The sequence below is a fragment of the Perissodus microlepis genome, chromosome 1 (genome assembly GCF_051167445.1).
Source record: "Perissodus microlepis isolate ML-2025 ecotype Zambia chromosome 1, ASM5116744v1, whole genome shotgun sequence".
In the NCBI taxonomy this organism is placed as follows: Eukaryota; Metazoa; Chordata; class Actinopteri; order Cichliformes; family Cichlidae; genus Perissodus; species Perissodus microlepis.
Window position 1 is genome coordinate 21,685,049 of NC_140461.1, and position 24,865 is coordinate 21,709,913.

Sequence of the window (24,865 nt, forward strand, 5' to 3'; positions counted from 1 at the left end):
AGGTAATCTGTTAATCTTAGCTAGTGGTATTGTTAATCTGTGGACATGAGGGAGATTCTCTATTTTGGGCTGAAGTCTCATGTAATATTTATCCATTTCACCTCTCTCTACATTTAGTGCCTGATGTGTCTGAGTATTTCTTTACTTTTTGTGCTGTAAGATCCCGTCATTGTCTGTTCGCACTGGAGGGAACACTTTGAGTTTAGCTCCATGAGTGCACTCCAGCCTGTTTGTGAGTTTCTCTGTATTCCTCCAGAGGCAGTGAAAAGTGAAACTAACATCTGTCTGAACAGACAGAGAGACTGAGTCTAATCCACTGCCTTGCACAGCTAAAGATATCACACTAAATTCCTGCAGTATAGCTGAAAGTATAGTAAAAAAGTCCACAAAAACCCCCCAAATTGGGCTTAGTGGAAAATCGCTTTTTAAAGAGTTTGGTTTCAGCAAAATGCTTTGAAAAATAAACTTGCAATAGGGCGCTTAGTGCAATAGGGCGTATTGCATTACCTCTTATTTTAACAACGCTGAGTATTTCAGAGCTCTGGCTTTCTGCAATAGTCCAGCATGTCTGTCAGCATAATAGGGGATTCATAAGGGTGTGAACGTGAGCAGGAATGTTTGTCTGTCTCTGTGTCACCTGTTTTCCAATATTTGGGAGTTTTATAAGGTGCCAAATATAAGTGACAGGTCCAGATTGCAGTCAGGTCAGTTTAGCACCCCGACTCTTGTGCTGCAGAGCCGTGCTCCTGTTTAAATCTGCAGAATTTGGCACCGTCTTGCTCACATTCACATACACAAGGCGTCATTTGGATGTCAGCATATGTATTGTTTGTTCTTTAATGTCTCATTAATTAACAGCATAAATGAAAGACCACAGAGGAGTTTCATGGACGTTGTGAAGGAGGACATGGAGAGAATTGGTGTGAGAGCAGGGCGATATGACCAAAAATATTTATCACGATATACATTTGAAAATTTGCAATAACAATATAACTGACGATATAATTGACACTAGACAAAATGCTTTACAACTCCACAACTTTATTAGTGCAAAAAACCCCATCAATGTATTTTCACTTAAACAAGCAGCTGTTTTTTATGTGCATTAAAGTTATATAAAACTGTAACAGTGCAAATTCCTTGCTGACAGTTTAACCAAAAGGCATTTACAGTGGAAATTGGCCAACATAACCATCAGCATAACCATGTATAATATCCACAAAACTTAAAAAGAGGTTACACACACACAATACGGTAATATTATGTTGAAGCACAGTACGTATCACTCCGCGAGGCGCCTGCCTAATATAGCCGTAATGCTCCGACGATCCATCAAGCGGTGCGGGTTCGTAGCTTAGCAAAGTTGTACTAAAACATTTGACAGATTTTTGAGCGCCGTGTACCACATAAAATCGTTTCGAGGTCAGTAAACACAACCAGAATTCATACATAAGGCACACGGGATTATAAGGGGCACTGTCGATTTTCAGAAAAATCAAAGGATTGATTTTAAGTGCGCCGTATTTTCCAAACAACACGGTAATAACGACGGCCCGCTAGCATGCTCTACCAAAAATAGTGCTTTGTTGTGTATCTGACGGACGAAAGCTAAACCAGTTCCACACCACTGAAGTTGCAGCATTTTTACAAACCAATTCTGGTTCATCCGTTTCATTTAACGATCCACTTTCGCTCTTCTCATTCTGCGTCGCCACCATGTGCGTAAGTAAACAAAGGCACTGCGCATGCGCGTTTTACCCATATTCTATCGCGATATTTCATTTTCCTATCGTTGCCCAAAATTACACCGGTATTACCGTGAACGGTATGATATAGCCCAGCCCTAATCCTAAATGAGCTCCTACCCAGAGAAGGCAGCAGCATTTCCTGGTAGTTCATGTGCATGTGCTTGTTTTCTTGTGTATGCCAAAGTCTCAATTCCTATTTTCGGATGAAGTGTGTTTACTGGCAGTGGTTTTCAGAAGTATTTCTAAGCCCATGCAGTGATTTCCAGCAGAGAACTGTGTCTGGAGTTTCTGTTTTGTTTTTTTCAAAGATCACGACCATTCATTATTGGTTTTTGGCCTTGCCCCTTGTGTGCAGTGATTTCTCCAGCTTCTCGTAATCTTTTAATAATATTGTGAGCCAGAAATGATGAAACCCCATGCTGTGTTTCAGTGTGGCACCCACTCCATCTTTCCTCAATCTCTCTGTGCACAATCCTGACCGTTCACAGCCAACATGACTAATAATGCGTGATCATCATATAAATTAAAAGTCTGTTTTCCATGTTATGTCATATCATTGCTAATATGCTGACGTGTTTTCTGTTGAATCTACGGGTGATGTATGAATCTTGGTAACATCTGCATGAAGCTGCTGCCTTGTCTGAACCACATAACGATAATGAGCTATATTAAAATAATAAAAGTCAAATGTTGTAAGAAAAATTCAGTTTGCATTAGTTATGTCCTCATTGTGAGTTCTGCTTTATTGCCAGCAATTAATTATTATGATTATCATTATTTAATGTGACTTTAGTCTCAGATGCTGAAAGCCTTTAAAAAAAGGCAAAAGTTTAAAAGTTAAACTGGATTTTCTTCAGCGGGAAGATCAAATATAAGCAGGCAGGAGGGTGAGCAACTTTACTTAATACAAACATTTCTCTTTGCCTTTGTTCTGGTAACTTGTTTTTTTTTTTTTTTAATTCCAGGCTTTTCAGGAAGTCACGTTAATCACTTTTACTACATTTATCCAGCTTGCATATAATAAACTGCTAAGAATGCACAGGCAGACATGTGTAAGGTCTAAGTCTAAACATGGTAGTGTGACCACAGCAGACCCACATCAGCAACAGCTGCTGTTGCAAAGTTATGTAAGTGCAGTGAAACATTGAGCAGTTCTCTTGTCCTCATGAATTCTCTGTTATATCTTTCCTCGACCTCAAAAAGTATTTGACTGCGACTCCAGCCTTTTCTTGCTCCTGTTCCAACTTTCCTGAAACACGTTGTTGGCATCAAACCCAATATTACCACGTAGTTTTATTTTAAATCACTACATATGTTGTTTTTGTAAAAGCTCCTGTAGGCTCCTCCCTTACATTTTTTATTTGGCAGATGTTTTACGCTGGAAACTCTTCCTGATGCAACCCCAAATGGATTCGTGTCTCCTCCCATATTTTCTTTGTACTTGCTCTAAATTAATCATATCAAATAGCACATCAAAGCAAACTATGGTGGTCTGGTTTTGTTGAAATTTATTTACAGGATACCAGCTGCTGTTGGAAGCAGCGTTGTGCCTCAGCTGCAAGCGTGAACTTGTTCATCTTCTGCTACTTCTAGTATTCTGTATAGTTTTTATATTTGTGCTCTGTTTTTACAGTTTTTGTTAAGCAGAAAATCAGCAAGCTTACATTTTCTGACTTTCAGCATATATGTTATCTATTGATTATAGTTCAATTACTGCAAAAATAAAAACAATTGTTAAAAAAAAAAAAAGGCCCTATTCAAGGTATATTACATTTTTATAAAGTCTCCTCACAGATTTTGGAAAGCACTGCTATAATAGATTTAGATGAAACAATGATGAGTCCATTAGGGATGTAGGACTGACAAGTCTTACAGTCTCTATTACATCATAAATCGTATGCTCTCGTACATGACTCAAAAGTAAAGCTGCAGAAGGTCTTTCAAAGTTTTCTTTAGAAACTGGCTGCTCTTTCATTTTCAGTCCAGTCCCTGTACCTGACTATTTTCAAAAATGTGTTTGTTTTTTAGTCACTAAACACTGACCAATGAATTATCCAGTCATAAAAAGAGTCTCTGTCTGAAGGGTTGAACCAGTGTTGTGGCTACACATAACAGACAACTTAGCAAAGAACTTATTTTAAATTGTATCTTTAGGGAAATTGTTACTAGCAGCCTGTCGCAAAAAAAGCTTCATTTGTCAGCATGGCAAGGATCCCAAACACACTGCCATTACAGTAAAAGCATATCTGGTAAGAGGAACACGATCAGTCGTGGATAGGGAAAGCTTGGACCTTAATATTATTGAATCAGTCTAGGAAAGTAGAGCTTTGAATGTCCTTCAAGAAGCCTGGAGAACTATTCCTGAAGACTACTTAAAGGATTTACAAGAAAGCTCGGCTAAGAGAGTTTAGGCTGTGTTGAAGAACAAAGGTGATGACTTTCAAGCTCATTAGAGTTGTAAAGACTCATTTTTTACCGTATGTGCTTTATTTCTGTGTTTATTTGCACATGTTTCAATAAATGACTTAACCTTTTTCTCATTTTCTTTGCATAATATAAAGAAATGGCTCAGGACTTTTGCACAGTATTGTATCTTGCCAAAAAAATAAAACAATTTTATTTTATGTAAATAGACATCATATTCATATGAACATAAAATGCAGTGCCATGTAAGCACTAATACCTCAAATCCTTGAGCCACATAGTTCCGGTTTCTGTTACCCTGTGATGTCATCTATTAGTGTAGGATTAGCAGGATGACCTACAGGTTGTAAACCAGCACACAGATACAGGCCCTATCAGCGCTCCTCATTCTTAGAAGTGTGTTGTTAAAACCAAAGAGCTTCATAAGCTTTGTGTGTAAATGAAATCCCCTTGTGAAAGTAACACTGGGATTACAGTGACAGAGACTGAGCTCTGTACGTGCGTTCTAGCTGTTAGTAAATACAAAGATGAATCAGGTGCAGGTCGCATATAGAAAAGGCAAACCTTGAAGATGAAGGGCAGTGAAACTTTGCAAGTACTTCTTGATTCCCTCAGTGTTAATTAGGGAATTAACACTGTAGCCACAGTGTAGCCACAGTGTAGCCACAGTGTAGCCACAGCGCCCCAGGGAGGCTGTGGCTACACTGTAGCTTGCCATCACCAGTGTGTGAATGTGTGTGTGAATGGGTGGATGATTGTGTATAGTGTAAAGCGCTTTGGGGTCCTTAGGGACTAGTAAAGCGCTATACAAATACAGGCCAATTAAAATGGCTTTCCTCGAGTTCACGTTGTGTTAATGATAATTATCAAATGCTGGCATGATAAGACGTTAAACTGAGAAACTGAATATGGAGAAAACTGCCCTCTAACACAGCCTATAAAAAAGAAGAATTCTACCTGATTTAATACCCAATTTAAATTTGGGTGAGTTTCCTCTTTAGTGTCATCACCTTGGGAAGTACTTCCAGCACAGATGCTATTTTTAGATCTCTATTTTTAGATTTCTGTCTGAAGGTCCAGTTCAGACCAATTGCACCAGGGTCTCCGGCTCACACTGGATCTACTCCAGTATGTCAAAATAATCACAAATACGACAGATAGGACTGGTGATGATTGAAGATTGTGCTGGTGTATCCAAAAAAAAACTAGCTGGCATGCACCCAAATTCATCCAGTCTCTTACAATATATTACAGTAGAACGTAATGTACAGTTTGACCCTTGGGATGAATTTACAGCACGTTGTTGACATTAAAAACATTATTTTTAAAAATCATGAGCTTCCTCCTGGTCACTTTCCTGACCAGATGTCCCACCTGCAGGGTTGGAGAATGTGAGCTCTTCCACTAAAAACTGCTGTTTGGTCTCTTTGTCGTTACTCTAATAACCTGGGATCACTGAGAAGAAAGCTGAGTTAGTTTGTCACAGATATTTGCCATAATGTAATCACAGAGGTACAGAAGTGGTCATAAAAACCTTGTGGAGTGATGTGGAAGTAGCAGCCACACTGGTAGCCGTGGTGCAGAAAGACATGGCTTTGAAGGAGAGATCAGCCAAATTTAACTCCCCCCCCCCCCACCTGCAAAACACTATGTTAGCATTATCATCATTATCATTAGCATTATCATCGTCAGTATGTTAGCATGCTTTGGTTAGCATTTAGCTTCAATCATCTATGTGCACTAAAGGAAACGTCAAAGAACTGCTACTAAGATTTTACATTCTCAACTCTTGTTAAGAAGTATGTTTTTAAAGTTGTTTAACGCATTTGCTAAAGAATTGGAGGCAAATCAAATCTATTAGCTCGGTCACCTTTTATCCATTTTTAAAGGATCAACAGGATAGCAGGACATGATGTCTACTGAGGTCTCAAGGCTTACATTAGTATTCAGCTCAGACACTGTGAAGCTATCGATCTGCATTGTCTTTTTTTATCCTGTTCCATATTAAAACAGAGTTGGAGCTGCAGAAAAGGGAACACAAAAAACACAATATATTCTATTTAGCTAATTACACTTGAAAGTGTTCCTTAGATTTCACCCCCTAAATGTGAGGCTATAACTGAGCCTTCTGTTAATAGACTCATCTTGAAATCCAAATCCTTTGCTGGACAAAAACAAGCAAAAACAACGTTTATTGACAGTTTCAGGTCTAAATGCAAGTGCAAAGTGCTTAATGTGCATGCATTAAGGCCTTCTGATACACAACACACCACAAATAAATCGTGCTAAAATTACCACAAAGCGTGTGTTTTCAGAAACTACTATGGCTTTTGCTTCAAAGTTGACAGTGAGGAGACTAGCTGGGAACAAATACCATCATATAAGAGGCTTAATGAGCTTTAGAAAGGAGCAGCCAGATGTATTGACAGTATAGGCATATAATAAAGTGCTCTGTCATGTATGGCTGTGAAGGTTCTCAGTCATCCAGGTCATCGTAGTCAAAGGAGCTTGCAAAGAAAAGCGTCTGGACTTCTTTAGTTGCTTGAAGACGTTTTCACCTCTCCGAGAAGCTTCTTCAGTTCAGAACTGAAGAAGCTTCTCGGATGTATGTCATGTATGTTATGTAGCCATGTTGCCGTTGGTTAAGAAATAAGAAATAAGAATAAGAAATATTAGTTAAATATATGTGGTTAGGTTTTTTTATATGTTTGAATGGCATACAAATTATTACCAGGAAATCAGTCTTTAGTTTAAACGAGCCTTTGGATGGGATTGGATGGTTTTGAGCGCAGTATGTGTAGCATGTGGTGCCACCTTCTTTTCTTTTTACTTCTGCTTGGTAACTATAAAAACAGGCTGGCTATTAAAATGCTCAATAGACAGCGAAAACCCCTGATCATGTTCCTGCCGTCCTCATGCTCAGAAAGACTGACAGCCTGTCAGTAGGTTTTTTTTTTTTTTTCCTTGACACTGTCATGCGTTGTCAACTTTAACACATGACAGTATAATACTTTGGTACGAGTATTTGATTGATGACTTGTCATTACGATAGATTTGAAGTGCAACAAATAGCCCAGTGTTTGTTTTAAAAGGCCTCTACTGCAGAGCCGAGATGGCTTAGATCTTAAAATGACTTAAATGCACTGTGTTATTGTGTATTTAAGAAATATATTCGTGAACACCTCTATGAAAGCAGATAATTGGTCAGTTTGCTGGTCTGAAGCATTCAAGCATGTGTAAACACGAAGCCACAGAGAAACGATATCAGCAATGATCTTCAGTTATCATCAGTTATCATTAATCATTAGTTATTATTAATCTCTGGTGCTGTGAAGCCAGCCACCCCTCCCTGAGCCTGGTTCTGCCTGAGGTTTCTTCCTGTAAAAAGGGACTTTCCACTGTTGCCAAAACGCTTGCCAATAGGGGGTCGTGTGATTGTAATCAGAAGGTTGCCGGTTCGAGCCCCGGCTTGGACAGTCTTGGTCGTTGCGTCCTTGGGCAAGACACTTCACCCGTTGCCTACTGGTGGTGGTCAGAGGGCCCGGTGGCGCCAGTGTCCGGCAGCCTCGCCTCTGTCAGTGCACCCCAGGGCGGCTGTGGCTACAATGTAGCTTGCCATCACCAGTGTGTGAATGTGTGGATGACTGGATGTGTAAAGCGCTTTGGGGTCCTTAGGGACTAGTAAAGCGCTATACAAATACAGGCCATTTACCATTTGTATAAATAAAACTTGGATTAAACTGAATCAATCTGGGAAGGATTCTGAGAACAATTTGAAGTCTGTCATTCTACAGTGAGAATGATTTTTCACAAATGGAAAACATTCAAGACAGTCACCAATCTTTCCAGGAGTTGACGTGCCAGCAAATTCACTCCAAGGTCAGAAAAAATCAAAGAGCTAGATCTCAGACTCTACAGGCCTCAGTTGGCTTGTTAAATGTTAAAATCCATCACATTAAAATTAGAAAAAGACTGAACGACGAGCTTCTTCTCTCAAAGTCCATGGCAGCACGGCTTTGGTTTGCAAGGAGAGCAAAGTGCAAATGCACACCTGCACACCACAACTCCTCTGCACACTAAAGCTATTGCCACTAAAGGTGGTTTTAAAAGCTACTGAATCATGAGGGGTACTTAGTTTTTCTCACACTGCTTCTGCACTTTGGCTTAGTTTTTGTTAAATAAGTAATGAAATGTGATATGTCACTGAGCTTGTCTTAAAGTAATTTTAAATTTTGTAAGGACCAAATTATTGTTTCATGATGTCTTAACATGTTAAACCTTTGAACTGACAGAGTGTTCTTTCTCTCTACCATGACTGTATCTTTATATCCTTTTCCTTGTAAACCACGTATGTAGGTGGTGTTTTTTAAAAGTATTTATTCCTTTGAAGAATTTGAAATAACTTAAACAATTGTATTCTGTTAACATTTTAAGGCGTGATTAAGGAAACAATCAAAATTGCAGTGACTTATTTTTCCAGGCAGTTCACCTTAAAAGACCTTTGCAGCCAAGCATGTAAGAAGCAAAGCGTCTTCATTGTGGCTTAATAATAGAAGACAAGTGGATGCTGCCTACCTAGTGCCCATCTGCAGGCTACCCGCTGACATTCAGCCCAATTATTCACACTTGCTTAAATGGCACTACAGCCAACAGGAGAAGATGTCCTTTAAAAAGTAAAGACAGCAAGAGGAAAGTTATGTCACTTTGATGCTTCAGGCATCTTTATGTTTTCCCTCAGATACAGCAGTGCTGTCTGCTAGCATGTGTGTTTTTTGTGGCTCGCTCTTGGGAGAAATCATCTTCATTGTGAGCGCTGTTGTTTTTAATAGATATAGCTACATCAAGTGTTTGAGCCCACGAGCAATGCATTATGAGAAACAGTCAAGATTTTGGAAGATTTTGTCCCCAGAAATGTTAAATATGAGTGTAACAGGTGAATTCAAGTGAGACGTATGCGTGTGTTCATTTTCTCAATTTATAGCTATTTTCTCAAAGTTTTGAATGAGTAAGGCTAAATGCTGAGATACCTAGCTTGAAATTTTGAGATAATAACCAGAAATATTGACTTACAGGTGGCATAAAATAAAACCAGGGGCAGAAATGATCTTCCAAAGATTTCAACTAACTTTTGCTGTAGATTTTTGGATTTTTATCAACTAAATGCAGTTTGGTGCTGAGTAGATACACTACATTTCCAAAAATAGAGTTGATTTGATGAGTGTGAAACTTAACCCCACTGACTCTTTACTGACTATTTCTTGACTTTTCATTGACTTTCTGTGTTTCTGTTGCAGGGTGACCCCGGCAGATGGAGAGTTATCCCCCTCAGGTGCTCCTGGATGTTTAGACGAGCCTACAGGTGCTACTGGTGGCGCTGGTGCTATGGCTATGCCTGCCACATCCACTCTCTCGTTGCCTATGAGCCAAGGTAAACCTTCTCTGCGTCGCATCAAAGGCCGCATTCACCGCAGCAAGAGCCTGGACAGCCTCGATCTGCTTGACTCCAATGTAAGGCCCATGCACAGCTTCACTCTAACTTAACTTGTACAGAAATAGGAGGAGAACTGGTGATAGATACTAACACCACGACAACTGACCACGTTAGGAGTTTGAGTCTTATAGGAAATGTGCTGTGTGTATAGAATAAAAGTGCGAATGAGGGAATGTGACTTGTAATGTGCTTTGAGTGGTTAATAAGATGAGGAACTTGCTTTTTAAGCAAACTCCATTTTAACAGAAATAGAGAAGTTGAAGGGAAATGATTTACTGTAGTTTCAATGCAAACTAAAGGCCCAAGAGGTATCCTAATGATTTCATTCAGATTGAAGCCACAGCATTAATACACACACACACACACACACACGCAGAGGCTGACCTTCGGTTATGTAATATTTCTGTGGTTTTCAGATGAGCACAGTTTAACACTTTCCATATGTCTCTCTCTATGACTGGTTTATTCTCATGAAAAGTATTAATCTGATAAATGATTGGGTAAGCTGCTTGGACTTAAAAACCCTTCCTATCTCTGGGATTGTCTATTGAGCTGAGAATGGCGTTTGGCCCACTCTCACCGCTGGTTAACTCGAGTGTACTTGTGTGTGTTTGCTAGGGTGTGTGCGTGTGTGTGTGGGCAGTTTGGTATTTGGGAAAGCAACCAGCGGTTTATGATGTTAACAAATGCCAACCTGCTACTAATGCATGCTGGGTAAGGCTGTGGTCACACAGATAAAGATCTCCTTCCCTGCATGGTGCTACTGTATGTCTTTCTTTTCCCTCTACTACTGTCTTTGTGTCTTGACCCTCTGTAGATGTCTCCCCCAATAAATGTTCGCAGCCTGATGTTTCCTCATCTGCACCCGACCTTCCTCTCCATGCTGACAGTCTGCAGTGTGTGTGTGTGTGTGTGTGTTTGTGTGTACACATGTGCATGCTTGCTTTACTTGTTCAGGGCATCAGCCGGCCTTAATTGAGAGTTGCCCGGTGTCTCTGTGCACGGAGCCTTTGTTCTTCACAACTGGGACTCATTAAGATTACGTTCAAGAGAGGCAGCATTTGCAGCTTGCACAAGTTAATCCATTTTTGATGTGAAGGTGGGTTGAAGGTTGAGAGAAAAAGTCACAGGGTGGAGGTGACAGTCAGGAACATGCTCCGAGATGACACAGCACAGCATCGGTCTGAACGATGCAGCAAACACACACAAACACACACTTACGACCGCTTTTGTCAGTTTGATTGACTGCTGGCATGAGGTCTCCTGTCAGTTTCTAATTTTGAGACAGAGGCGAAAATATCTCATAGATTTTTAAAGCAACCTTGAGTGCCCTGCTGCATAATACTTGGCAGTGAGCCGTCTGGTCTAAATCAGAGCATTTTTTTTTTCCTACCTTGCAGACGTGATTGAAGTAAGACCAGAGGTGGGTTGCACTGGAGCTGTAGAGGCAGATGGTCAATGAAAGTTAGACGTGAAAACAAAAACGTGCAGCACTCATGGCAGAGTTTTGGTTGAGTGGGAAATGAGCCGTGCAACTACTGCAGTGCTGTTGCCAAGGATAAAAATAGGGCTGAAAGATTTAAGGAAAAAAGATATATAAGTAGGCATATATTAATTCTTTTATTGACAGTAATGTGCTTTCATTGTCCTTCCTTTTTATTAAACCCCTTTGACTGGTTTCAGAAGGGCTTAGGGTGGAAAAGGTGATGCTTGCTCTATTGGTTGTTTTTGCTAGTGTGAAATACTGAAATACAAAAGCACTTTTTCTTTGCTTGAATCAGAATTTTTTTTAAATAAGACTGCCACCAGTCTCAAGGGTAGAAGCTGTTTATATACCAGCAAACCCAACTTCAGCAACCTTACAAATGTTGCTGCCATTTAGTTTTTTGTTTTCTGTTTTCTTTTATGTCCAAAGTGACGTATTTGTTTTGTAGAAATCCCTCTGCAAGAACTTGAGATGTCGCTAGTTTCCGGAAACTAGCGAGCTAACTTCCTGCCAGTGTTGGGTGTAATTAAATTACTTTTCCACTGAAAAAGTAAAGTAACTGATTACTGTTCATTTTTAGGTATTTTAATTACAGTTACTTACAATGTACTTGCGTTACATTGTAAAATAATTAAACTCGCTGAATATCATTATTTAATTTTAATAATTTATCTTCTAAACGTAGAAGTTAACTCTGCCGCTTTAACATCGCTGTATTACAGCTGTACGTCATTTCGCGCCAGTTTGCTGCATAGTTGTATTCTAAAGCAGAAGATGTCGGACTCGGCTGAAGCGAGTGGCTGTTTTATGAAATGGAAATATTCACGTCACTTCACTTTTCTGAAACAAGCAGACAAGAACATTATGGTAATATGTAAGCTATGTCCTGGGGAGAAAAAACTATCGGCCGTTGTTAATAGCACGAGTAATCTACTGAAGCACCTGACACGAGAGCATAGACGAACACTTCTGAGTGATCCTTGTTCATCATCCATGGATAACACCGCGGCAACTCCTGCTAAGCAGGCAAAACGTGATTTTACTTCAGCAGCACAGAAAGCGTCTGAAGGTGAGCTTAAAAAAATGATTGCAGGCTACATTGTGGAAGAGATGCTACCGCTGCGTACTGTAGAGTCTCCGTCTTTAAAAAAATGTATTTATTATTTAAAGAGTTTAATTTCTATTGTTTGTCCACTCAAGGTTTATAGGGATTTTAAAAAGTATTTAGTTAAATTACTTATCGAGTAATTAAGTTTAAAAAAAAAAACAGCTAAAAACTCAGCTTTTTAAACTTGCTTTTGGTTGATTTTTATTTTTAGGTTTTAGCTTCTGTGAAGGAGTTTGTGATTTTTATCTTGAAAGGTGCTACATAAATAAAATTTTACTTACTTACTTACTTTTCTGACACAGTAATTAGATAAGTATTTTAAATACAATTTTGACTAAGTAATTAGTAATTAGTAATTAATTACTTTTTTAAAGTAACTTACCCAACACTGCTTCCTGCTAACTTCTAACTCTTTTAAACTTCCTCTTTTACATTGATGCCTGGATGTTAAAATTTACTGTAACACCCACTGAACACTGAACATTTTAATGTAGAGTAAGGAATTGTAGTGTGGTTATATTAAATATAAGAGAAAGAGAGAACTTTAAGGAATTCTAAAGTGACCATCAAAACCATGAAAAAATATTGCCGTAAACAGTTTATTTTGCGACACAATGAAACAAATGATAGCGTAAAATGAAACGATAGACGTTTTCATATCATAACAAACTGTTTATCTGTCCTATAGGTAATATGTATAAATATTAGCAGCACTGGCATGAATGTACATAAAAAAGATTAGAATTTTGTGTCACATCAAATTGAAAAAGAAAAAAACGTTGCTTCAGTTTCACGAACTTTTCACTTTTGTTCTGGCACAAGTCCTGCACTTCCCAATCTGTCAGCTAGCGCTCAATTTGTAACATGCGCCGATGTGACTCCTGCAGGAAGTATTTTAGGCATCAGTGTAGGGAAGCCAGAGTTGCTCTGAGACTCAGAGTCAAAGCGATGCTTCACAGTCTTGTCTTTAAAGACCATCCATCAGCAAAGATAGTCTTCAAACACAGCCTTGAGAAAACCTGTGATTTAAAGCAAGCCTTCCTTTCTTTATTTATTTGTGTTTATTTTTTCAAGCTTACCTTCTAACTGAAACATAATAAAAGTAAATCTCAATACTTTACATTTTGCATTAAATATATAGACGCTGCAGACTGCAGACTATCCATTTCATCTCACTTGCTCCTCGCTCCATGTATCAGAGCATGTTACACAAATACATTTTCTCCCATTCGCTTGCCCTGCTGTGGACCTCCGCATGACGTCCATGAATGTAAATTCGTAGCATGAATAATAGATGGAAGAAATGATCCACGTCGTAATGTAGCGTTTTCTTTCTTTCAGTTGCAGCTATTTTTGCACATTAAAAAAATCAGCTCAGTGAGGACTACAGAGAGGAGAAGCTGAAAAAACTGTGGTTAAACTGGGTGAAGCCATCTGAGATTTTAGTTATTATTTATTCAATGCAGACCAATAGTTCATCTATTTATCTTCTTATGCAAAATACCTGCCAATGTATATTTCAGTAGGGGAAAACACTGATTCCCTACAACGTTGTCAGTGCTTAGATAGATGTGTGTATGCATATGTGTTGGTGTAAACTGTGAAGTGTGACCTGATATGCAGAGACCTTGAGCTGAAAGTACACAGTGTTTTAGTGAAATCTGTGGGGCACAATGCCGCGTCTGCTGCACTGTAGCGTTTATTTATCACTTAGTCTGTCCAAATAAGAAAACAAGAATTGCAGATTTTAAAAAATAAGAAAAAAAGGTTCATAAGGTAAAGTTAATAGTACTTCCAACACCTAGTAGCTTCTGGACTTTTTGAGTGCGGTGTTAATATCTGGCAGGAACATATCCTGTGGACAGTGAATAGCCTTTGATGAGCAGTTGGCGATGAGGTAGGCTTGCCTGCTTTCTGTCGGGATAATGGCCAGACCAAAGATGGCAAACCCACAAACACAGACTGACAGACGGGTGTGAAAGAGAGATTACAAAATAGAGTCATAAATAAAAGGTTATGACATGAATGGCCGAGGGAGGGCTGAGTGAGTGGTTTGGCAGCGGGTGCAGCATGTACCTATTAGATGAATATATTTCCCCTGGACAGACAGAAGGCTCTGCAGACACCTTATAACTCATTCTCCTTGTCCCTTGTTTTCAAGGCACAGTGGCACAAAATTGCACATCACATAAAGTCGTTTATTTCACCAGCGCTGAAACAGTCTGCAGCCTTTGTGGTTATGAACGATATGCTGTGCCTAAAGTGTGTGTGTGTGTGTGTGTGTGTGTGTGTGTGTGTGTGTGTGTGCATGGACTGAATATGGTATTACAGCAGCAACAGTGGTTATTTCTGAACAAATTATTAAATCTGCAGTAGCGCTAAGCTTCTGGGATCATCATCATCAGTGTGGGAAATGAACAACAAATAGGAGCCAAGTGCTGGTGGGTTTTGTAAGTTACATGGCTCAGCCAGCAATGGACTATGAAAAAAATACATGTCATCAAAATACATGTAAAAACTAAATCATAAAATGAAACAGATATACCTGAAGTTCACCACCTTAATAGAGAGGGAGTATGTATGCATGTGTCCTGTTGCCAGGTCAAACTCTTAAAGCTGTCCCGTTTCTTGGCTGTACAATGTTACTGCTGTTCTGCACAAAAGCAGTCCTGATGACGTACACCAACACAATGAGATCGTTAGATGTGATGCAATCGTGAGAAATCTGCCACAAAAGTCAGCATGCAACATCTGTCAGAGACCACAGCTCTACTCGTTCTTTGCCCGCCTCAAGTGGAAGCACAAACGCATTTCATGTTGACACTGGCACATAAATCCAAAAGCAGGTATGGAATGTATGATAGTGTAAACCAAAAACTGGCAACATGAAGTCAGATGTGTTTTGGCACATTATTATTATTTTCTTGTCATGAAGAATAAAATGAAAGAAGCTACATTTAAACAAAACATGAGAAAGTTAAACATAATGGGGAATTTAATTTTATTTAATTTTGTTGGGCAACAAATTGCATGTATGTACGGTGGCCCTGAGAGGCCAAACGGACTGCAACTTAAGAAAACACCAACATTAAGAAAAACACTGCAAAAGCACACAATACACAATGGAAATAGGAAAAACGAAAACGGAAATAGAAGAAAACAGATTTCCAAAAGCACAAGGGAAGTGTTTCCTGGGAGACAATAACCCAACGGACCAGTTGCAGCACTTGTGGTAGCTACCTGGGTAATGTGCCACTAAAGTATCTATTGCTGTGTGATTTATTACTATTAATGAAGGCTACATTACAACCTGCTAGCTACAAACAAAATCATGTGCAGTTGTGATGTCCACCCTAATCTTACTCATTTTAGATTAAGATTTAAAAATGTAGTTGGTATTGCTTTCAGAACTGCACATGATTATTTGCAGCTAGCAGGTTGTTAATGCTATCCATCAAGTCTAACAGTCTGCGGTCTACGAACCAACCTCAGCTAACACCAGCTAACAATGTTAGCTTGGTGACAAATAGCCTTTAGTAATAGTAACAGATCAGTACACTCATGTAGTTGTAAAAAGCATGACAATATATCAAGTAATCCAAAGTATTCAGAATATGTTACTCACATTGAGTAACTTAACGGAATACATTACAAATTACATTTTGGACCATTTTGTATTCTGTAATCTGTAGTGGAATACACTTTAAAAGGAACCTTCTCAACACTGATTATATTGAAGTATATAAATAAAACTGATAAGACAAATAATGCTGTACGATTAATACTTTTTCTTTTGTTACTTACCAGGATTCTTGCTTGTGCTCCTTTTACTTGAATAAAGAGATCTTGATTGGCAAATGGGACATTCAGTGAAGCATTATCACTCCTCATTATTTGCATTAAGCAGCAGCACATCTATAGGCTGTAGCTTTCATGCTCCCTATGGCTTTCGTTTTGATTCCAGTGATTCATTAGCTTTGTAAAGACCAAAAGCCCTCTGCATAATGACATGCTTTTTGCCTCTCGTGTTAGCTCGTGCTGCGGCCGCTGTGCATTAGTAATGTCAGGCAGGAAGGGCGTGCAGGATCAATGATGGCTCTATAGATAGATGAAGCTATGATCTATGCCAGCCACAGCATGAAAGTGAGAAAGCTTTATATTTAACACAGGGTCATTTGGAACCATTCGCATTAAACTGGTTTAATCAATCTCTCTCAGTTTGCAGGGTCAGTTGGATGGGACATCAGTGGTGATGTAGCTAAAGGAATTCCCGGCCTCATTCGTTGAAGATAGCGTTCGTGTTGGTACGTCTGGCAGTCTGCTGTCCTCCGTGCAATATTGATTGGTCGCATTAGGGAGTCTGCAGGTCAGCGTTTCTCTAATGGGGGCAGAAGAAGATGGAGGAGAACAGAAAGTAGGGGATGAGTAGATAGAATGAGGTAAGAAAGGAGGGGAAAATTAAAGGCGATGAGACTGACGGGATGTCTGACTTAACGTGTAGCTGTACTGGTGTTGTTTTTCTCACGCGACCTCAAGCACAACCCCATCACCGCTCTGCCTCACAGTATTGATTAGATGTGCTATAGTTAGTTAAAGAGGACCTGTTGTTCTCGCCTTGATGGTCTTTGTTTACAGCATATTAATACAAATGTTTGCCCACCTTCACCTGGGCAACTGTCAATATTAAATAAATAACATCAGCGAGCACTGTACTGTGCTACTTAATGGCTCAGAAGAATTAATTTTATTGATCAGGTCTGACTGGCTGACATCACAGTGGCATCCATGTGAGATGTTTTTGGACAGCAAACTACTCGTGGTGCTTGTGATAGGTAAGCTTTAATTTTGTCTTATTCACTTGCTTGTTATTTAACAGCCTCAGTGAGTGGCAGCGTTTCCTCAGTGACCTTCGGTAGCTCTGGTGTTTTCGTGTAACTTTAGATCTTGCTTTCACATCCATCCTTGTTTGAGTCTCTGGGCTGTTTTAGTAGCGCTGAAATGTTGTCTTCTGAATAATTTATTATTCTTAAAAGCAACACCTTGAAGCCCCGGGTAAAATTAAGCCAAATGGCACGACGGATTCCCCATTGTTTGTTTGTTTTTTGTTTTTTTAAATGTTTGGGTTGGTGATGTGTCCGCTGGAAGTAAACAACGGGTCCTGCATGAAACGTGTCGGATTATGAAAAGAGAAGATCGGGTTAATGTATGACTTCAACATTCATCCACATGTCCACAGCAGCAGCAGCAGCAGCAGCCGCGTCTAATTAGATGGGATGGAGTCTCAGCAGCTCCGCTGTTTCCATGGTAACACAATTACTGTGCCCTGGGTGGGAGGTTAGGGTGATAATGCATGTAGGTTTACACAATGTCAGCGGACAGTTTTTTTTGTTTGTTTGTTTATGTAAAGAGGAAATATTATATTATGTTTAGCTTCTCAGATTTATTTTTCTGTTTGTGTGTGTAGAAGAAGGAAACGCTCACACAGTAATGGCGAACATAAAAATTAATATTTACCATCTGATGTCGAGGCTTCGTATATGATGTTGTTCATGAGTGTTAAGAGCTTCAAATATTTCATTGATTTGATATGACTAATGTGATGGTCTTCAGTCTGTTCTATGTTTGTAGAGAGATCCAAAGGAAAAGAAGAACTGATTGTAGCATTATGTTATGTGCTGTAAGATATTTGAAAAGCAAAAAAGCTACTTTATGCACAGGCTACTCCTGTTAATGCAGTCGAATCACTCACAAATAAAACAGTTCCCTTGATGAAATACGCAGAGAAAATTCAATTCAATTTGAAGCTGGCAGAAAAAGATGCAGACACTCGAAGGCATGGAAGTGGGAAAAACAGACAAGTGCTTCAAGGAAGTTGCAGGATCAACCGACCAGAAGTCCGACCAAGTCAATCGGAACTCAGAGGGCAATGTTGATCCAAGAAAACAGATGAAAGCCATAACTCTGGGAACAATGGTCCATAGTCCGATTATCGTGTCATGCCCCTGTGGTATCATCAATAACCAATAGCATCACCGCTAGAAGATGAATGGTGCACCCGTTATGGTGGGACTAGCCACCCTCCATAATGCACGATGACTCTTTACCTCCAGGTAAAGTGGAGAAATGGGGGGGTGGGGGGTGGGGGTGATGTTGCAGTGGAGAAGCCTCCACCTCTAAGGCAAGAAATCCTGAAAGTCTGAAGAAACCGATACAATTATCTCCAAAGAGGAAGTTAGAAAAGATGCAACTTTCCACAATGCTTCCACAGTTAAAAAACAAAATACAAACAAAGAAAAAAAATAAAACAAACAAAGTTTGGACATTAAATATCATATTAAAGAAAAACTAAAAAGTAAACCTAATTCTCCAGCATCAGTGGGATAGCACCATGAAAATATTCTGCACACACCTAGCAGTGACATGTTATTCTTGTACACACAATTTACCCATGCCTACTGTTTCTAAATTATGGTCAGCGTGTGGCCCAAAAAACAGCAACTTACTTATTACTAAGTAGACGGATATCAGCTGAACAGCCAAAACAGTATTAAGTTTTAACATTTGCCAACTCTTTACTTCTCACCTTGGAAGTGCACAGTTCATAGTTTGTTTGTACTGTTTTCTACTGTGCACAATATGGTCTCTCCTTCCTGGGCCCTGCACTGCGCCCTCACCACACACAGCCCAGTTTTTTACTGAAATACCCTGAGACATGAAGAAAATAAAAAACTTAGGACACATCTCCTGAAACGCAGTCACACTCCAATTTAAAAATGAGCCCAGCTGTCAGAAATATCCTCCGACTGGATCAGCGTAGCCACTCCACACACACACACACACGCTTATGTGAAGATGCAACGTGAAACTGTAACGAGGCCTGCTCAACTTAGAATGGTTCTGATAAAAAAAAAAAGTTTTTAAAATCTCTGACAGGACGTACGCAGCACGATTTGCTGGGTAACTTAGCACACGTACAAAGACTGATGAAAGACCACAGAATGAGCAGGAGACATGAAAGGAGAGCAGCCTAAAAAGAGAAAGGTGAATACAATCAGCATCACTGAAGACACATGAGAATGACTGTCAAAGTAAAACAGGAAGTGGCAAAAGGATTCAAAAAAGACAAAGTACAGAGGACACAAGGAACGGGAGAACACTAGTAAGAAATACACACACAGAACAATGACCATAAATATCCGCCCTCATTTGTAAACTTTAAAATTGCATTTAGTTTGCCTTGCTTTTCTTCAGAGTTGATTATGAAAAAGAAAGTTGCATATAGTAATATAAAGTTTATGTATTAGAATTTCCTAATATCACTTGTAGCCATTTTTATTCATCATCAGCAGCTTGTAAAGCAGCATTGTTCTACTTAGTATCTAAGATGTGTAATTAATGACACCAGTGTAATCATATACCTGAAAAATAATTCTACTTTTTCGACCCATGATCAGACTTAGGGATGTTTGTTTTTACATATAAAAAGTATTTATTTATACTTTTATATATTTTTGACTTCTTCACTTTTTTTTTGTTGGTTTACCTAAAAATTGATTGAAACAAAAAAACAAAACAAGACTGAATTTGCAAACCAATTGTATTGTCTAGGCATTTTATGCAGATTACAAATCTTGAAATATGAGTATTTATTATCTTCATAAACCCCTGGCTTATCTGATGTGTGCTGTAATATTAGTTAAAGCGAAGATGATCGCGTGTCTTTTGTCCCTTTTTATCATCTTTCTATGTTACGCTCTTTCAGCAATGTCAGCCTCTCCGATGCTGCTGTACACCGAAAGATCTCTCTAACCTTTCCTACCGTGCAGGCACCTTCAGGGGCTCTCATTACACGTTTGACTTTTATTTTCCCTCTCAACTAAATCGACCACCAGAAATGTGAAACTTTGTCAAGTGAGACACCCCCAGGGGAAGTCACGATGGCAGCCTGCACCCTGGCTCTGTGGCATCTGTCTGCAGAGAGGACTAAATCGACTGAGTCGAACAAACAGAGGACCGGAAAAACAAGGAGAAATGAACGGGTTAATCAGATCTGATGGATGGAAGGAGATACTATGTGTGTGTCTTTCTGCTTGTCACTGTATCCGTGTGCCTCAGGAAGACTGTTTGCTTGGGGACAAAGGGGCTCTCAGGATGGATTCGTCAGAAGCCGGGGGCTGTGCTGTGCACCATTAGGATCAAGGATGCTATTTCAGGATGCTACCTGCTGAGGGATGTACTCTGCTCACAGTTTTGATGGCCCCCTCCGCTCAAGTCCATTAAACAAGGCAGAGATGGCCTCTGCGGCTGCTGAGTAACCGTGATAGCGCCTGTTTTCACAAGCTGACCACCTATTTTAGGTCTGATATTTATATGTTTAATGCTTGCATTTTGTGAATGATTCTGGTCTTCTTCTATATTTAAGCTCCTCACTAATATACAATCTAACTCCATCACTGACGAGCGTTTGATTTCATCTCTATCTAAGATGCTTGTCCTTAAGGCATGACCTTTTGTGGGGTTGCATAACTGTCTCCACTTTAGGTGGGGTTATAAAAGCCATGCAGAGAGTCTTCTGCTGCTTTCCTAAAAATTAAAACAGGTACAGGTGAAAGTTCTTATGATACTGAGTTTGTGGGGCTGTGAAGATCTTTAAACAGTCACTTTGTACGTACTCAGCTTTTTTGGAATTTAAGTTTTTAAGTTTAAGACTTAATTAAAGGTTTAGGTGAAGAGCAAGCAGCTAGTCTTTATGGTGGTATTGTTGTTAGGCACCTCACCGGGATATGAATATGCCTGTGTGTGTGTGTGTCTGTGTGCACGTCTGTTTATTTGAGGAAGATGAATCAGCATTGTTTGCTGACTGACTGGTGCAGCACGGGGATGCAGAGTGACCTTGGTGGCCTTTGGGGTTAAAAGTCATGTCTAGTATGACATGTTGTTTACATTTTTGTTTTTGTTTTTTTCATTTTTTCCACGTAGAAGATGTGCGATTAAGTAAACTGAAAGGAATAAAATGTGATAGACTGGCAACCCTTCCGGGCTGTTCCCCACCTTTTCTCCAGGATCCAGCCCCCCTTCAACTCTTAATTGGATAAGTGATTTTTTTTTTTTTTTACAATTAAGATGTGGTAACACTTAAATTTTTGTTTTTAGCACTTTGTTTCTATTTGATTAATCTTATTTTAAAAATATAGAGACTGTAGGGTGGTATCCTCTCCTTCCTCCTGTTGTCACAAGTGGCTTGTTTAGTGTGGGCTGTAACGAGTTACTCTTTCTCTGACATTATTGTTCTGTAATTCACCTGTGTGGCCACTAAAAGTGCTTTTGCTGCACCAAAAGAATTAAAAAGGCTCCGAAGCTCATCCTCCCCACCAATCAACACGTCTGGAAAACAGTGAGGGCTTTAATCCTGCAGAGGGCAGAGTTTCACTACGAACCTCCTTAACCCTGCTGCTGAGGGGACTACTGACCTCCTCAGCAGTGGTCTCCATTTTAAAGGACAGCATGATATACCCATAAGTGGATATATGTCATATGCTGCACACCAGATTTAACTCTTACATAGATAATTATATCTCTACCATATTTTTGAAATTCAGTTTGTGATGAATTGAAAAACAAAGATCAAGACATCAGAAAAGCAAGTCATCAGCTTTCATGTTAGTCTAAAGACAATTAGAATCGAACAGCCTGCTTTACTGACATATGAACAGACATAATGAGAGTCTCCGCAGTGAATTTCTACTATCCCCAAATTCAACCGCACTAATATTACATTGGATAAATATTACAAGGTAGGCCATTTATATGGATACACCATAATAACATGTTTCAACATAACTTTATTCTTTCATGAGTTATTTACAAGTTTCTGACCACTTATAAAATGTGTTCAATGTGCTGCCCATTGTGTTGGATTGTCAATGCAACCCTCTTCTCCCACTCTTCACACACTGATAGCAACACTGCAGGAGAAATGCCAGCACAGGCATCCGGTATCCGTAGTTTCAGGTGCTGCACATCTCGTATCTTCACACCATAGACAATTGCCTTCACATGACCCCAAAGATAAAATTCTAAGGGGGTCAGCTCGGGAGACCTTGGGGGCCATTCAACTGGCCCACGACGACCAATCCACTTTCCAGGAAACTGTTCATCTAGGAATGTTCGGACCTGGCACCCATAATGTGGTGGTGCACCATCTTGCTGGAAAAACTCAGGGAACGTGCCAGCTTCAGTGCATAAAGAGGGAAACACATCATCATGTAGCAATTTCAAATATCCAGTGGCCTTGAGGTTACCATAATGAAGAATGGACCCACAGCCATTGACATGTCAATGGCTGTGAACAAAGAGAAACTTGTAAATAACTCATGAAAGAATAAAGTTAAGTTGAAACCAAGCACACCATTGTTTTTCTTGTGACATTACCAATAAGTTTGATGTGTCACATGGCCCTCTTCCTATTGAAAAAACAAAAGTTGTATCCAAGATGGCCGACTTCTAAATGGCCACCATGGTCACCACCGCAAATCGAATCGCAAAACCTTATTGTGGATGTAAGAGCCAAATTATGTGGACAATTTGCATCCAAGTCATTGTGTAACATTTTATTTGGTGGTATTTGATGGTTTGGGCCCCAGGAAGACTAGCAACCACTGTTGTGGAAGCTAATGGGGTTCCTTATAAATAAACAAATAAACAAATAAACACCCATCTTGAGGAATTTGCCCCCTCACATATACTAATGTGCCACAAACAGGACTTTAATATCACCAACCATTCCCATGTTATTATGGTGTATCCATATAAATGGCCCACCCTGTATATTTAATTTGCAATAAACTTCAGGCCTGTAGCTATTGTGCATCCCTCTGTGACTTCATGGGTTAGCCTTCAAAGCAGATGCCAGAAAACTTGATTAACTGAAATCGACATATTGGGGATCGCGCTGCCAAGCAGAGAGAGAGAGAGATCTGTGTACCAACGGAGAAACAGAGGGGCACGGGCACAGATTCATCTGCAGATTAACCACATGCTTCTTGCTAAACATGCTATCTAGTAGTATTTGAAAAATGAACTCAGAATCTGGCTTTAGCATGAATGTAATCATCATTACATCTGCACTGAAGAGGAAGAATGAGTGAACAGTGAAATATAAAAGTTCTGACGTTCTGTTCTTGTTCTCGTTCATGAAACTGTAAGGGGCGACGTGAACTCCCTGGCAAGGCTGGTCACATTTATGAGGTGGTGTCGAGCCTTAGCTGGAGATATTTTATTAAAAATAAGAGAGGGGGCAGAAGGGAGAGCAGGAAGGGATGACTGATCAGTCAGCTGACAGGGATTTTATCATCCATGGGTCAGCGCCTTCACTTGAAGCCTGCCATGGAGTATTCTCTAGCTTTCTTTTGAACATTGAATGCAGTGTGCCTGGTGCCACTGGTAGCCTTGAAGTTCAGCTGGACTGTGCACAGTTTCAGAAACTCCGCATGGTCAGAGGAGCAGTGTTTAAAGAGGCGCCCTCAAGCAGTATATATATCTCTGGCTCCTGTTCAGTGGACGCTCCCTCTGAGCCTCAGTGATGTTGCCAGTGGATTAGCTGTGCTCATATCCCTGTATCCTTTGTTATATCGTCTGCTTGTTTTCTTTTAATAAAGCTTGCTAGCCTCCTTAGTCCCGGTGGAGGCTGGCAGACTGACAGGCATACGAGACACCGAGCAGGTGGACAGGAATAACAGGTAGGGAGGGTGTGATGGTGACAAACTGGGCGGAGGGGGAGAGGTGTTGCACGGGTGCTAGAAAAGGTCACAGCACCACAAACCCCTCTGTTTGTTTGGCGCAGTCACAGTTAGCGTCACACCCTGCGATGTTGTCGCTTTTGATTGTGTCTTCTTCTGTGACGAGCTACGTTCTTGTCAGTCGGAGTTGGAGCCAGATTTGCTTTCATGCATATGGGCACTTTTACAGTCACAGGCTTTGGCACGAGCAAACCTGCTCGGAAGGGGGAACATCGCTTACCTTTGACACCCCCTCCCGTCAGTAGCAAAGTACAAATTTAGCGTGCAACATGAAATGTTGTTGCTCATTTGATTCTCCGGTGGAGGCAGGTGGATGTATTGGTGACCCCTCATCGACTGGCCGAGCTCCACCTTCCTGCAACGGCAACTTAGTCATCATAGCCGCTGATGGTTTGTCCCTAATGGTGATCCATAAATAAAGGAGCAACCAATGAAGAGAATTGATTTCCACAAGCATGGAGGAGATTTATGCTCTGACTTGGACTCCTCTTCGCAGCTGTATATCACTCCTCCTGAGATGTTTTGCCCTTCATCTTTTTTTTCTTTCCTGTCTCTGACTTTAACATCCAAAACAGAGAGCTCCCTCTCTCTCCCTTTTTTTAGACAATAACATTTGCCAAATGTCTTTCTCTTTTGCCTTTGATCTTTTTTCGCTTTCGACTCTATTTTATTAGCCCACATGCTCCTTTCACCTGGCCTGTAGCAGTTGGGTTTTTCTCCCTGCTCTGCATCTGTCTGTTGTTTTCTTGTTTTCTCATTCGCTCACACGCAGACAGATATGCACGCACACACACCTTCACTGTGTAAAAA

General features: G+C 40.0%; 1 protein-coding gene across 11 annotated transcripts in view; it reads left to right on the forward strand.

Annotated features, from left to right (window-relative positions):
* tjp1a (tight junction protein 1a) overlaps positions 1–24,865 on the forward strand; it is a 103,680-nt gene that overhangs the window by 12,895 nt on the left and 65,920 nt on the right. For all 11 annotated transcript variants that reach the window (XM_084935182.1, XM_084935218.1, XM_084935226.1 and 8 more), the window contains exon 2: positions 9,467–9,680. In XM_084935182.1, coding sequence (XP_084791308.1) covers positions 9,467–9,680 — 214 coding nt within the window. The remainder of the gene's footprint in view (positions 1–9,466; positions 9,681–24,865) is intronic.